This window comes from Lagenorhynchus albirostris, chromosome 5 (assembly GCF_949774975.1).
Source record: "Lagenorhynchus albirostris chromosome 5, mLagAlb1.1, whole genome shotgun sequence".
Classification (NCBI taxonomy): domain Eukaryota; kingdom Metazoa; phylum Chordata; class Mammalia; order Artiodactyla; family Delphinidae; genus Lagenorhynchus; species Lagenorhynchus albirostris.
In genome coordinates, this window is record NC_083099.1 from 74533729 (window position 1) to 74550850 (window position 17122).

The 17122-nt window shown below is 35.5% G+C and overlaps 1 protein-coding gene across 9 annotated transcripts in view; it reads left to right on the top strand.

Annotated features, from left to right (window-relative positions):
* Positions 1–17122, top strand: part of LRCH3 (leucine rich repeats and calponin homology domain containing 3) — a 116029-nt gene that overhangs the window by 63879 nt on the left and 35028 nt on the right. For all 9 annotated transcript variants that reach the window (XM_060150422.1, XM_060150426.1, XM_060150427.1 and 6 more), the window contains exons 7-10: positions 3754–3847; positions 5462–5582; positions 8169–8317; positions 12183–12259. In XM_060150422.1, the coding sequence (XP_060006405.1) occupies positions 3754–3847; positions 5462–5582; positions 8169–8317; positions 12183–12259 (441 nt within the window). The remainder of the gene's footprint in view (positions 1–3753; positions 3848–5461; positions 5583–8168; positions 8318–12182; positions 12260–17122) is intronic.

Genomic DNA, 17122 nt, shown 5'->3' on the forward strand with positions numbered 1-17122 from the left:
GATATACCATATTCTTGGATTGGAAGAATCAACATTGTGAAAATGACTCCACTACCCAAAGCAATCTACAGATTCAATGCAATCCCTGTCAAACTACCACTGGCATTTTTCACAGAACTAGAACAAAAAATTTCACAATTTGTATGGCAACACAGAAGAACCTGAATTGCCAAAGCAATCTTGAGAATGAAAAACAGAGCTGGAGGAATCAGGCTCTCTGACTTCAGACTATACTACAAAGCTACAGTAATCAAGGCAGTATGGTACAGGCACAAAAACAAATATAGATCAATGGAACAGGATAGAAAGCCCAGAGATAAACCCATGCACATATGGACACCTTATCTTTGATAACAGAGGCAAGAATATACAATGGAGAAAAGACAGCCTCTTCAATAAGTGGTGCTGGGAAAACTGGACAGGTACTTGTAAAAGTATGAAATTAGAACACTCCCTAACACCATACACAAAAATAAACTCAAAATGGATTAAAGACCTAAATGTAAGGTCAGACACTATCGCACTTTTAGAGGAAAACATAGGCAGAACACTCTATGACATAAATCACAGCAAGATCCTTTTTGACCCATCTCCTAGAGAAATGGAAATAAGAACAAAAATAAACAAATGGGACCTAATGAAACTTAAAAGCTTTTGCACAGCAAAGGAAACCATAAACAAGACCAAAAGACAACCCTCAGAATGGCAGAAAATATTTGCAAATGAAGCAACTGACAAAGGATTAATCTCCAAAATTTACAAGCAGCTCATGCAACTCAATAACATAAAAACAAACAACCCAATCCAAAAATGGGCAGAAGACCTAAACAGACATTTCTCCAGTGAAGATATACAGATTGCCAACAAACACATGAAAGAATGCTCGACATCATTAATCATTAGAGAAATGCAAATCAAAACTACAATGAGATATCATCTCACACCGGTCAGAATGGCCATCATCAAAAAATCTACAAACAATAAATGCTGGAGAGAGTATGGAGAAAAGGGAACCCTCTTGCACTGTTGGTGGGAATGCAAATTGATACAGCCACTATGGAGAACAGTATGGAGGTTCCTTAAAAACCTAAAAATAGAACTACCATACGATCCAGCAATCCCACTACTAGGCATATACCCTGAGAAAACCATAATTCAAAAAGAGTCATGTACCAAAATATTCTTTGCAGCTCTATTTATAATAGCCAGGACATGGAAGCAACCTAAGTGTCCATCGACAGATGAGTGGATAAAGAAGATGTGGCACATATATACAATGGAATATTACTCAAGCCATAAAAAGAAATGAAATTGAGTTATTTGTAGTGTGATGGATGGACCTAGAGTCTGTCATACAGAATGAAGTCAGTCAGAAAGAGAAAAGCAAATACCGAATGATAACACATATATATGGAATCTAAGAAAAAAAAAAAAGGTCATGAAGAACCTATGGGTAAGACAGGAATAAAGACACAGACCTACTAGAGCATGGACTTGGGGGTATGGGGAGGGGGAAGGGTAAGCTGGGACAAAGTGAGAGAGTGGCATCACATATATACACTACCAAACGTAAAATATATAGCTAGTGAGAAGCAGCCACATAGCACAGGGAGATCAGCTCAGTGGTTTGTGACTACCTAGAGTGGTGGGATAGGGAGGGTGGGAGGGAGGGAGACTCAAGAGGGAAAAGATATGGGAATATATGTATATGTATAACGGATTCACTTTGTTATAAAGCAGAAACACAGCATTGTAAAGCCATTATTCCAATAAAGATGTTAATTTAAAAAAAAGACAACCCCGTTGAAAAATGGACAAAAGGCTTAAATAGACTTTACGAAGAAAGATATATAAATGACTAATAAGCACACAAAAAGGTGCTTATCACTAGTCATCATCGAAATGTAATGAGATACCACTGCACATCTACAAGAAGGAATAAAATTAAGACTGAGAACACCAAATGTTAGGATGTGGAACAACCAGTGCTCTCATATTGCTTATGTAATACAATATGTAAAAAGTAAAACTGGAACATCCATTTTGGAAAAATGGATTGGCACTTTTTTTTAACAGCTTTATTGAGATAAAATTTACAAATAATAAAATTTACCCATTTTAATGTGCAATTCAGTGAGTTTTAGTACATGAATACAGTCACAAAACTACCAACACAATCACGATATATATATTTTTTATCACCCTCAGCCCCAGGCAATCACTGATCTGCTTTCTGTCAGTATAGTTTTGCATTTTCTCGAATTTCATAGAAATGAAATCGAACATTATGTAGCATTTTGTCTGGCCTCTTTTACTTAGCAAAATATTTTTAAGGTTATTGATGTTGCATTTTTTAATGGGCAAAAGATTTGAACAGACATTTCTCAAAAGAAGATAAATGAACGGCCAATAAGCACATACAAAGGTATTAAATATCACTGATGTTAATTATCACTAGTCATCAGAGAAATACAAATTAACACCACATTTTATACCCATCAGAATAATAACTAAAATTAATGACTGGGAATACAGTGTTGGCAGCTGGAACTCCAATACATTGCTGGTGGGGATGCAAAATGATACAGCTACTTTCAAAAACAGGTTGGCAGGGTTTTTTTGTTTTTGTTTTTTAAGTTAAACCTATGCTTACCATACAATTCATCCATTCTACTCCAGGGTATTAAAAATGTCAAGAATTTCACTGACATGATGCTGAGTAGAAAAAGAGTACATATACCATTTTTATGCATTCTGGAATAAGCAGAACTAATTGTATTACTTTTCTATTGTTACCACCCCAAACTTAGAGGCCTAAACAACACAGATTTATTATTTTATGGTTGTGTAGGTCAGAAGTCTAAATCGTGGTCTCATTGAGCTAAAATTAAGATGATGGCAGAGCTGCATTCTTTTCTGTAGGTTTTGAGTAGGGTGTATTTCCTTGCCTTTTTCAACTTCTAGAGGCTGTCTTCTTACCTTGGTTCTTGGTCCCCTCCCTCCATCTTCAAGCCAGCATTGAATCCTCCTCTTCTATTTCCCTCTTCCATGTTTAAGGAACCTTGTGATTACATCGAGCCCATTCAGATAATTCAGGATAATCTCCCTAATTTAAGGTCCTCTGATTAGCAACCTTACTTCTATCTGCAACCTTAATTCCCATTTGCAATGTAAAGTAACATATTTATGGGTTCCAGGAATTAGATCTTGGACAGCTTTGAGGATGTTCTGTACTAAGTCAGGTGAAAAAAATTTGAATGGTAGTTGCCTCTTAGGAGCACATAGTGGTGAGGTAAAGGAAGTTGACTGGGAAGGGATGTGTGGGAATTTTCTGGCAAAGTAGAAATGTCCTATATCATGATAGGTGTGTATGTTACAAAGATGTTTTCATTTGTCAAAGGTTTGTGCATTTAAATGTATGTAAATTTCACTTTAAGAAAAAGAGTACTGTTAAAAATAAAAATAATTGAGGGGGGCATTGGGAATGGCTGGAGGAATAGATGAAGTCAGAATGTGGATATTTTTAGAGCTGGATAATGAGTACATGGGAGTTCATTATACTATTCTATCTACTTTCTTTGAATTTGGAATTTTTCATATTAAAAAGTTAAATGAATATTCATTTCATTCTCAATAGTTAAGTCCCTGAATGCCATGAAAATGTTTATTAGTAAAATTGCATCTGATTTATTTCAAATGTTAATTTTTAAAATCTCAAACTTTACATTAACAACTAAAGTTTCTTTTTGGCAGCCATGAAGAATTATACTCAGGTCGCCCCTATGGAGCCCTTGATTCAGGTTTCAATAGTGTGGACAGTGGTGATAAGAGATGGTCAGGGAATGAAGTAAGTGTTTCTTCTATTCTGCATGTTATAACTTAAGGAAAAATAAAATGATGAAAATGGTTAAGTGTCTTAACTGGACTCAATTTCTTGTTATATAAAATATAGAATAGCCAAGGGAGGAGTGAAAATCCCACATAATCCTACCATCAGAAATGATATTATGTTTCTTTACCTTTTTTTTTTTTTTTTTTTTTTTTGGTACGTGGGCCTCTCACTGCTGTGGCCTCTCCCGTTGCGGAGCGCAGGCTCCGGACATGCAGGCTCAGCGGCCATGGCTCACGGGCCCAGCCGCTCCGCGGCATGTGGGATCCTCCCAGACCGGGGCACGAACCCGTGTCCCCTGCAATGGCAAGCGGACTCTCAACCACTGCGCCACCAGGGAAGCCCCTCTTTACCATCTTTTACCATGTGTGTTTTACATGTTTGTTACCTCATTGTGTTGTATAAATAATTTTATATCCTGGACGGTCAAATGGGAACTGAGCCAGTTACAACTGAGACCTGAACGTTGAGGGCCTGTATAATCTTGAGCAGAGGTGGTAGAAAGGGTACTGTAAGGTGAGAAAGTAGAACTGTAGGCTGATGGGTAATGAGTTGGGAACCTTAATGAAGAGTATCCACATGCTCAAGATAAATAAGTAACTTTCTCAGCTAATTATATCATTTTTCTCTCTCTCTTTTTTTTTTGGCTGTGTTGGGTTTTCGTTGTGGTGCGTGGGCTTCTCATTGCGGTGGCTTCTCTTGTTGCAGAGCCCGGGCTCTAGGCGCGCAGGCTTCCGTGGTTGCAGCACACCAGCTCAGTAGTTGCAGTGTGCAGGCCCTACAGCATGCAGGCTTCAGTAGTTGCAGCACGTGGGCTCAGTAGTTGTGACATGCAGGCTTTAGGGTGCACGGGCTTAGTTGCTCCTCAGCATGTGGGATCTTCCCAGACCAGGGATCGAACCCGTGTCCCCTGCATTGGCAGGTGGATTCTTAACCACTGCACCACCAGGGAAGTCCCTCATTTTTCTCTTTTAATTATCAGCATTATGTTTTCTCTCTTCTTTTTAAATTACTAAGGTATAATATTTTAGCTATAAATTAGGTTAAATGATGAAGGTTTTGTTTAGCAAGACTAGTAATGTACCATTTGTAACATTGTTTTATTGGGAGTCTAAAGCAAATTAATTTTGGAATACAGCCCATTTGTTATTTGTAATTGCTTGGGTATTTGTGCCTGGGTGGGTGTGTACATGATTGTGGCTATATCAATACTGATACATTTATGTCAATACCTTAAATTCATATGTGTATGTATATAGAGTCATATATACCCTATTCTTTTTTAAAGTTGTGGTGAAATACATATAAAATTTACCATTTTAACCATTTTTAAGAGTGGTTTCAGTGGCATTAAGTACATTCATATTGTTGGATAATATGTGCATCTCTAGATGCATCTGTAAAACTACTTTGCTATTTCTTCTTAAATATAAGTTCTAATGAATATATATATATAATATATATATAATATATATAATATATAATATATATAATAATATATCTGTGCTTTAAGTACCATGTTGTCTTAAAACTTAAAATGATTTATTTTAATGTTTCTGCTATTTATTTAAGCCTACAGATGAATTTTCAGATCTGCCTCTTCGAGTAGCAGAAATTACTAAAGAACAAAGACTACGAAGAGAAAGCCAGTACCAGGAGAATCGCAGCAGTATAATAGTAACAAATGGTGGAGGTAAACGTGATTCCTGACGACATCCAAAGTCTTTATAATCTCTCTGACTTTTTAAGGGGCCTTTTCATATCCACTCCTTTTATCTGTGTATCTGTAGCTTCTTCCAGTCTTTCTTTAAAGACCTCCCTCCTCTTCTCATCTGATTAGAAAAAAAATGTTTTCTATTAGGGTTAAATTTCAGTTTCTCTGTTTCAGACTTGCAATTAAAATACAGTGTTTTTCCCTTATTCTTATTTTGGGAGGAAACTTTACTAAAGACAGTTTACCTGGAATAGATCTTTTTTAATCTTGATTTAACCATGATCTTCTTTGAAGTACTATTCTCCTTTTTTTTTTTGCGGTACGTGGGCCTCTCACTGTTGTGGCCTCTCCCATTGCGGAGCACAGGCTCCGGACGCGCAGGCTCAGCGGCCATGGCTCACGGGCCCAGCCGCTCCGCGGCATGTGGGATCTTACCGGACCGGGGCACGAACCCGTGTCCCCTGCATCGGTAGGCGGACTCTCAACCACTGTGCCACCAGGGAAGCCCTACTATTCTCCTTTTTAAAGATTCTCTTTGTGGTCATTATTTGTCCTCTTTTAGGAATTCAGTGCATTCCTTGATGTCTACCTTTTCTTTCATCTGGAATTGTGCTCTTCATGGGCATCTGAATCCAAGTTTTCCTTATTCTGGTATTTTAAATTTTGTAATTTAAATTAAAAAAATTTTTTAAATTTATTTTTATAGTTCATTAACAAACGGAGCTTTTTCTGCTTTCTTGTGCTTCGGAAGCAGACTCTTGATTTTAGCATTCCATTCAATATTGCTTTAGTTTGAATTACCAAATCCTAATGTTTAAATTTTAAGGGCCAGCTATAAGGGAGAAATGACTTTGATTTTCCAGAAATCTATTATATTATCTAAGAAGACTTTTCATCTCTGAATTATGAGTTCAATTAAATGGTTTGCCCCGCCTTTTTTTCCTTACCATCTTATATCCTTTTTTTACTCCTGTCACTTAACATTTCAGTACTTTTCATTTTAATCTTGCTTTTGTATGAGATATCTTTCCCATTGGTTCATTTCGGACTTAAAATAATCTCTAGATCTGTGCCAGTAGCCACATGTGGTTATTGAGCATTTGAAATGTGGTTTTTCTGAATTGAGCTGTACTATAAATATAAAACACACATCAGATTTTGAAGCCATTGCATGAGAAAGAGAATGTAAAACATCAATAATACTTTATATTGATTATATGTTATAATAATATTTTAAATATATTGAACAAAGTAAAATATATTATTAAAATTAATGTCACCTTTTCTTTTGACTTTTTTATGTGGCTACTAGATAATTTAAAATTACATGTGTGGTTCACTTTCATAGCTTACATTCTATTTCTCTTGGATAGCACTGCTCTAGACAGTATGAAAAAGTGATGCTGCTTTCTTGGGAGATAGTTATAAAATGAACTGTTGATTTAGTCACACAAGTTGTAGCACATTCGAAAAATGCATTTATGTACCTGGTTTCTAACATGGATGTAGACTTAAAACCTTTTCAGCCTTTTATCTATTTACATAATTATGGTAAGTCAATTCATTTTTATATTAACTGCTGTTATGGAATTATTTAGAAATAATTGAGTCAGAAAACTAAATTAAGAAATAGACTTCTTCAAATTTACTATTCCCAGCAACTGCAATTTTTAGGCAGCCTGTAGACCACCATACAATAATGGCTGGGAGTTAATACATCTCTGGAGAAACCGTCTTAGTAGTAAGTTTTTTTTTTTTTTTCTAGTGTGCCATTTAAAGTGGCTTTTAAAAATAGTTACTTTTTAAACTTAAAAACAAATTAATGGGGTGCACCCAACTGTGTTAGAAGAAATAATGATGTGGCTATATGTTATTTATGTTCTCCTCACCCCAGAGCATTTTGAGAAGCAAAAATTCCTCAAATGATTTCCTTCCATCCACAAACTGCTACAAAATATCTGCAATACTGACCTCTAGAAAATAATTTTCTAAATAGGAAAATAAATCTTTTTCTAGTTATGGACAACAGTTACAGGACAGGGAACAGTCGTCAGTATCTACTTCTTTATCACCAAGTCCACTTTCCTCCTGTCTTTTCACTTTTATTTTGAGTTGATTGTGTTAGGTTTTCTGCCTCCCAGCTCTTTAAAGAGGTATGATTAAGCCCCTAACCTAAAACATGCAAAAAAAAAAAAACTAAAAGAATATATATTTTCCGATTTTAAAAAATTATTCTTCTTATCTGTCTCACAAACTCAAACTGTCTTGTTTAAAATAGTCAAGAGCTGTCCAAAGAAAAGAGAGATATTAGAGGTCTGTTTTCCAATAATTACCATCAATTACTGCATTCTTTATAGTGAATTAGGACTAAGATTTTTTCTTTAGCCTATTTTTGTGAGTGGCCATGGACTAAATAATAAAGGCTTATTAAATTTAAACTTATTCCTCCCAGTTTCAGAATAGAAAATGTTACAGAAAAGGAAAGAATGCAATTCATTGTTTTTGTTGGCTATCTAATTTGAATGTTTTTTCTGATGTCTGTGTGTGTATGTGTCGTATGAACAGTGGAACATGATCTGGATCAGATTGACTATATTGACAGCTGTACTGCAGAGGAAGAAGAGGAAGAAGTGAGACCACCCAAGGGCCTGGACTCAGACAGCCTCAGTTCACAGTTTATGGCATATATTGAACAACGGCGAATCTCTCATGAGGTAGTATACACACTTAAGCTTAAATTTTTTGCTGTCCCCTAGTAAAAACAGTTTATGACAGTATAAATTTCTGTCATATCAGTGATTTGTTGGTTTAGGATTAATTATTTGTTTTATTATATTTAGTTCTAATTTTATTACTGAGTTTTTCAGCTTTATTCTTAAAATCAGACAATACTCTCAAGTAAAGTTTAGGTTTATTTTTCAAATAAAAATACAGATTTCAGAATTTTGAAGAAGGAATAAAAGAAGTCCTAAGAGTATCCTATGCCTTGGAAGAAAATGCAGAGGAATATGATGCTTTTCATTGTTGTTCTTATTGTTTTTTTATTGTTATTAACTGGTAAATCATAGTTTGATCAGTAATTAAGAACTGAACCAAACTGCTGACTTTTGGGGCAACATACAAACTTAACCATAGAATTTTTATGATGAGCTTAATTATATTGGCGCTTTTATGTGAAGTCACACAGAATATAAATTGTTTGCCATTAAAATTCTTGGATGTCTCTTATAGTGGAGCATTGAGTTGCCTTAGAAAACAAATGAGCATTCAGCCCACTGCAAAATCTCTGCCAATTCCCCAAGGGTCTCAAGTAGAAATAGCATTCTTCAGTGTATCTAGTCAGCATAATAAAATGGCTGCACTTCAGTGTGTGTGATGTTAATGTCTGGAGTTGGTCCCAGGCTTTGAGCAGGGATTATTTGAGAAACACTTGGGGCCTTTTTGGAGAATGATGTATTTAGTCTTTTAGAAATAGCGAATAGTCACTTCAAGTGGGACATGTTATAGAGTGTTATTATCATTCTTTAAAAAAAAAAAAAAAAAACCCTTGGTCTTCCTGTCTGAAGGCTTTTGAACACAGTATTTTTTGTTGGTGTTCAAATGACATTCTTGTATTTAAAGCTGGATAAAGTTATGTACAGTAAGTATTCCCCCCACTCCATATCCACAGGGTGTACATTCTAAGACCCCTAGTGGATGGTTGCCTGAAACCACGGATGGTACTGAGCCCTATATGTACTATGTTTTTTTCTTATACATACACACCTATGATAAAGTTTAATTTATAAATTAGTCACAGTAAGAGATTAAGAATAATAACTAATAATAAAATAGAAAAATTATAACAATATACTGTAACAAGTTATATGAATGTTGTTTCTCTCGAAATATTTCATTGTACAAATTTAATGCCTTTTCCATCCTAACTAAGCATTCATTTATCACATGCTGTGACTGTAACTTTTGCAGTTTGAGCTGCAACAGCAAAACTAGCATATAGGGCTTCCCTGGTGGTGCAGTGGTTGAGAGTCCGCCTGCCGATACAGGGGACAAGGGTTCGTGCCCCGGTCCAGGAAGATCCCACATGCCGCGGAGTGGCTGGGCCCGTGAGCCACGGCCACTGAGCCTGCGCGTCCGGAGCCTGTGCTCCGCCAACGGGAGAGGCCACAACAGTGAGAGGCCCGCGTACCGCAAAACAAAACAAAAAAACAAAAACAAAACTGTACTACGCTATTAATTAAAATACATTATATAAAAAAAAAACTAGCATGTATGTCTTTTTCCTTCACAATTTCACAGATAGAAGATTTCTTCTTACTATAGATCTTACCTCAGCATACAATTTCTTTTCTTTCCTTATTAATTCAAGAACTTTCACCTTTTCACTTAAAGGAGGCACTTTATGACTTCTCTTTGGCATATTCGAATTGCCAACATCACTACTTTTGCACTTGGGGCCATTATTTAGTAAAATAGGCACTGCTATACTGCGACAGTCAATCTGTTAACCAAGAGAGACTAACTGAGCCGGCTACTAACGGACTAACAGGCAGGATACTCTGGACAAAGAGACGCTTTACAGCCCAGGTGGGATGGAGCAGGACAGCTTGAGATTTCATCAGAACAGCATGCAATTTAAAACTTATGAATTGTTTATTTCTTAAGTTATCCGTTTAATATTTTTGGAACATGGTTGACTGTGGGTGACTGAAACCTCGAAAAGTGAAACCAGAAGATAAAGTGAACTACTGTAAATCAAAGTCCTGCAGCCTACAGATAGCAGTGTGTACCTATGATTAATGAAACTACTTGTGGTTCAGGCTATAAGCACTTCTGCTAGAGCAGAGGGCAACTACTTTGCAATAAAGCTTAAGTTAACAATGCACATTATAATCTAAAAGGGAATCCTTTTTCTTGTGGTCTTTCTCTTTGACCATTTTATTGTTAATTAGGCTGTGTAGATGAGGTGTTTCTACTAAAAGTGAAAATGCACGTTATGCTACTGATGAAAAATTGTAGTATCATTTCTTTAATCCATTGGCTAATTTGTAATAAGTTTTTTGATTCCATCTACCTACTATATATAGTAGTTTTTATGATTCTGTCATAAGGCTCTTTATGACTTCTGTGTCATAAGGCTTTCTAAAGTTTGGCACTTATAAAAATAAAATAAAGCAGTATTATTTTAAATGGTTTAATAACCAGTGAAGAAATACTTTTTTATATTCTTGGATACTACCTAAACATGGGTTGTTAAAAACAATTTGAGATTTTAAACACTCTGCTATTGTTTAATTTTATCATAATGCCTGTCACATACACAGTGATACTGTGATAAATGAGGTATGACTTATATTTATAGACTATGACATATTTATTTTTTAAATTAAACCAATGTTACATTCATTTTGTCATGAAAATTTCATGTACCCCTTGCAATAATTTTAGGTGATTGCAGTATTGTAAAACCAGGGTGATAAGTCACTGATGTTAACATACTAGGAGAGATTTTTGTTCACTTAAAAAGTCATATTCACTGAAATTAGAGTAATTATTCTCTCATCAAGATTCTAGAATTGTATCTCATTTAATACGATCATTATGCCCAGACTTTACGGGAGTCAGCTTTAGCCCTTTGGAGTAAGTCACCAAAGAAGATTTTCTAGTTATTTGTGATGTACCTATTCCTTGGAGATAGACTATAAATAGTTTTACATTTGATTTTTAGGGTTTTTTTTTTTTTTTGGATAAGTTTTTTTTTCCCCCTTCCAGAATACCCATTTTGATGATTATTTTTGGTGTTGAAGTAAGATTATATTATTTTTATAGATTCTCATTTGACAAAATATGTGGTGTGATATCCCATGAGCCTCTACCTTTGATTTATAATTTTACTTTTCAGTATATAGTCCATATAACTTAAGCCAGTTTAATTTTCTTTGGTAATGTTTTTTGAAATGACCTTTACCCTTCAGTTTATAAATAAATTGCCACTATTTCTCTTTTAATTAATATCATATTTTACCATAAATAGAAATTACTTTTTGCTTTATCTTGGTATTCCACCAGCATCCCCAGGACTATTTGTCTGACTAACATAAGTAACAATTTATGATGATGAAGAAGTAAAGAAATGTAATCTCCCCAGTGAACTTCCTATTACTAGAAATATTCAAGAGAGGCTGAGCAAAAGTCACGGTAGGGTTGGTAGGAATTCCTGTTCTAGATGGAAGTTTGTACTAGATGATCTCTAAGATCCTTTTCAACTTTCACATCTTATCATCTAGTAAATATTACTATGTGGTCATTATAATTCATAAAATACAGTGTGAAGAAAATCTGCTCTTTTTAAAATAAATGTTTTTGGATTGTGAACAGTTTTGTGCTTCACCAAAGCAGTAATACAGCCTATAATGCTTTTAAACATGAAAATTCACATTTGAAGTTTCTGTTAAAATATTTTTAGTGTAATATACAGATCCCTAAATGCCAAGTTGAATATGAGCTGTGTAATTACACTTTTCTGGATACATGTGGATACATGTGTTAAATTGATCTGTTTTTCTTTTTTTGGCCTAGGGTTCACCAGTAAAGCCAGTACCCATGAGGGAATTTCAAAAAACAGAAGACACGAGAAGATATTCACATCAAAACAGGTTTGAAAAACCAATTCTACTTATTTCTTTCTGTCTTAAAACTCAGTAATTAGGTAATGAAATGATTTTGGTTTTGTGTAGATCTATGTATAATGAAGATGTTTAGATACTATGTGTTTTAAATATGGTGTATTTAGAGCTAAGTGAAATATACCTTTGTGCTTATGTAATAGAAAAAGAAGTAAAATTGATTTATTCATTCTAAATTCAGATCACCTAAACCATTACCTGTATAATTATTTGATTTGAAGATACTTAATAGCAGTGAGATTTTATAGTGATATGTCTGGATTTATGCATAAAGAGGGCTAAGTGAATTTCCAGAGTCCTGCAATTATTTTACTTAAACTTTTGATTAGAAACAGAGCCACAGACAGAGACAGCAATATATTCCTCATTCCTATCTCAATTGAAGTGATCTTTTATCTACAATTAGTGCCTTACACAATATTTCTAGACTTAGCTTGGCCATTTAGAGTACTGCTTCTTCTTTTTTTTTTTTCAAGAGTACTGCTTCTTATCCTTGAATTCCAAAGTTTCTTGTCATAAACTGCATGACAATAGTTGAAAAATTCCCAGCCTTTGGTTTTATTGCTTCCTTTCTGTTTTTATGAAATCTTAAAGTGGTAGACTTGATATGCCTATTCTTAAACAACAGTAAATTTACCGTGTAGATAGTGTCATACATCATTCTTTACTTACACTTGACAGGATATTGAAGTTCTTTAGGAGACTGAAATATAGATGGATAAAGAAAATGTAGGGAGAATAATGAAAGAAGTCTTATAACTTGGACTTTTTAGTCTTATTGGTTAGTTCATGGCGATTTAGTTACATTTCATATCTTTGAAATTTATCTCAAAATAGCTTTTTAGTTACCATGTGTCCTTATATTGAAAGTGTGGTCATTTGAAATTCCAGTGTCACGCAAGGATTTCTTGTTACATTTCCCTGTAGTGGGGGGACCTCAGCTTTATCTTTTGTCCTTCCTGCCTCCTGTATCCATCATAAGTAAAGCCCAAGATTCCCAGGATATGATACACCCACCCTCAAGGTGAAAGCCAGCTTTTTTTTTTTAACATCTTTATTGGAGTATAATTGCTTTACAATTTTGTGTTAGTTTCTGCTATATAACAAAGTGAATCAGTTATATATATACATATATCCCCATATTCCCTCCCTCTTGCATCTCCCTGCCATTCTCCCTATCCCACCCCTCTAGGTGGTCACAAAGCAGCAAGCTGATCTCCCTGTGCTATGCAGCTGCTTCCCACTAGCTACCTGTTTTACATTTGGTAGTGTATATATGTCAGTGTCAATGCTACTCTCTCACTTTGTCCCATCTTCCCCTTCCCACCCCCCAACCCCCATGTCCTCAAGTCCATTCTCTACGTCTGCATCTTTATTCCTGTTTTTTAGTTTTTTAAGGAACCTCCTTACTGTTCTCCATAGTGGCTGTATCAATTTACATTCCCACCAACAGTGCAAGAGGGTTCCCTTTTCTCTACACCCTGTCCAGCATTTATTGTTTGTAGTTTTTTTTTTTAATTTATTTATTTTTGGCTGCATTGGGTCTTCATTGCTACACGTGGGCTTTCTCTAGTTGCAGCGAGTGTGGGCTACTCTTCGTTGCAGTGTGTGGGCTTCTCATGGCAATGGCTTCTCTTGTTGCAGAGCACAGGCTATAGGCGTGCAGGCTTCAGTAGTTGTGGCACACAGGCTCAATAGTTGTGGCTTGCACGCTGTAGAGCACAGGCTCAGTAGTTGTGATGCACGGGCTTAGTTTCTCCGCGGCATGTGGGATCTTCCTGGACCAGGGCTCGAACCCGTGTCCCCTGCATTGGCAGGTGTATTCTTAACCACTGCACCACCAGGGAAGCCCCTGTAGTTTTTTTTGATAATGGCTATTCTGACTGGTGTGAGGTGATACCTCATTGTAGTTTTGATTTGCATTTCTCTAATGATTAGTGATGTTGAGCATCCTTTCATGTGTTTGTTGGCAACCTGTATATCTTCTTTGGAGAAATGTCTATTTAGGTCTTCCGCATATGTTTGGACTGGGCTTTTTGTTTTTATGAAATTGAGCTGTATGACCTGCTTGTATGTTTGGGAGATTAATCTTTTGTCAGTTGCTTCATTTGCAAATATTTTCTCCCATTCTGAGGGTTGTCTTTTCGTCTTGTTTGTAGTTTCCTTTGCTTTGCAAAAGGTTTTAAGTTTCATTAGGTCCCATTTGTTTATTTTTGTTTTTATTTCCATTACTCTAGGAGGTGGGTCAAAAAAGATCTTGCTGTGATTTATGTCATAGAGTCTTCTGCCTATGTTTTCCTCTAAGAGTTTTATAGTGTCTGGCCTTACATTTAGGTCTTTAATCCATTTTGAGTTTATTTTTGTGTATGGTGTTAGGAAGTGTTCTAATTTCATTCTTTTACATGTAGCTGTCCAGTTTTCCCAGCACAATTTATTGAAGAGACTGTCTTTTCTCCATTGTATATTCTTTCCTCCTTTGTCAAAGATAAGGTGACCATATGTGCGTGGGTTTACCTCTCGGCCTTCTTTCCTGTTCCATTGATCTATATTTCTGTTTTTGTGCTGGTTACCGTACTGTCTTAATTAATGTAGCTTTGTAGTATAGTCTGAAATCAGGGAGCCTGATTCTTCCAGCTCTGTTTTTCTTTCTTAAAATTGCTTTGGCTATTCGGGGTCTTTTGTGTTTCCATACAAATTTTGCAATTTTTTATTCTAGTTCTGTGAAAAATGCCATTGGTAGTTTGATAGGGATTGCACTGAATCTGTAGATTGCCTTGGGTAGTATAGTCATTTTCACAGTATTGATTCTTCCAATCCAATAACATGGTATATCTCTCCAACTGTTTGTATTGTCTTTGATTTCTTTCATCAGTGTCTTATAGTTTTCTGCATACACGTCTTTTGTCTCCTTAGGTAGGTTTATTCCTAGGTATTTTACTCTTTTTGTTGCAATGGTAAATTGGAGTGTTTCCTTAGTTTCTCTTTCAGATTTTTCATTGTTAGTGTATAGGAATGCAAGAGATTTCTGTGCATTAATTTTGTATCCTGCTACTTTACCAAATTCATTGATTACCTCTAGTAGTTTTCTGGTAGCATCTTTAGGATTCTCTATGTATAGCATCATGTCATCTGCAAACAGTTACAGTTTTACTTCTTCTTTTCTGATTTGGATTACTTTTACTTTTATTTCTTTTTCTTCTCTAATTGCCATGGCTAAAACTTCCCAAGCTATGTTGAATAATAGTGGTGAGAGTGGGCACCCTTGTCTTGTTCCTGATCTTAGAGGAAATGGTTTGTTTTTCACCATTGAGAATGATGTTGACTGTGGGTTAGTCATATATGGCCTGTATTATGTTGAGGTAGTTTCCCTCTATGCCCACCTTCTGGAGAGTTTTTATCATAAATGGGTGTTGAATTTTGTGAAAAGCTTTTTCTGCATCTGTTGAGTTTATCATACGGTTTTTATCCATCAATTTGTTAATGTGGTGTATCACATTGATTTATTTGTGTATACTGAAGAATCCTTACATTCCTGGGATAAACCCCACTTGATCATGGTGTATGATCCTTTTAATGTGCTGTTGGATTCTGTTTGCTAGTATTTTGTTGAGGATTTTTGCATCTATATTCATCAGTGTTATTGGTCTGTAATTTTCTTTTTTTGTAGTATCTTTGTCTGGTTTTGGTATCAGGGTGGTGGTGGCCTCGTAGAATGAGTCTGAGAGTGTTCTTCCCTCTGCTATATTTTGGAAGAGTTTGAGAAGGATAGGTGTTAACTCTTCTCTAAATGTTTGATAGAATTCACCTGTGAAGCCATCTCATCCTGAGCTTTTGTTTGTTGGAAGATTTTTAATCACAGTTTCAATTTTAGTGTTTGTGATTGGTCTTTTCATATTTTCTGTTTCTTCCTGTTCAGTCTTGGAAGGTTGTACTTTTCTAAGAATTTGTCCATTTCTTCCAGGTTGTCCTATTTTTATTGGCATATAGTTGTTTGTAGTCATCTCTCATGATCCTTTGTATTTCTGCAGTGTCGTTACTTCTTTTTCATTTCTGATTCTGTTGATTGAGTCTTCCTTGTTTTCTTGATGAGTCTGTCTAATGGTTTATCAGTTTTGTTTATCTTCTCAAAGAACAGCTTTTAGTTTTATTGATCTTTGCTATTGTTTCCTTCATTTCTTTTTCATTTATTTCTGATCTGATCTTTATGATTTCTTTCCTTCTGCTAACTTCGGGTTTTTTTCGTTCTTCTTTCTCTAATTGCTTTAGGTGTAAGGTTAGTTTGTTTATTTGAGATTTTTCTTGTTTCTTGAGGTAGGATTGTATTGCTATAAACTTCCCTCTTAGAACTGCTTTTGCTGCACCCCATAGGTTTTGGGTCGTCGTGCTTTCATTGTCATTTGTTTCTAGGTATTTTTTCATTTCCTCTTTGATTTCTTCAGCGATCTCTTGGTTATTTAGTAGCATATTGTTTAGCCTCCACATGTTTGTATTTTTTACAGTTTTTTCCTGTAATTGATGTCTAGTCTCATAGCGTTGTGGTCAGATGAGATACTTGATACGATTTCTGTTTTCTTAAATTTACTGACTGGAAGCCAGCTTTTTGCTCAGTTGCCTTATATATTAGTTTTCTAGTGCTGGTATAACAAATTACCACAAATTTAGTAGCTTAAAACATACCTATTTATTATATTACAGTTGTGAGAGATAGAAGTCTGGGCAGGCTTCTCTTGTTTCTCTGCTTACGGCTTCACAAGGCCAAAGTCAAGGTTTTGGATGGCCTGGATTCTTATCTGGAGAACCCTGGAGGAGAATCCACTTCCCGGCTTATATAGG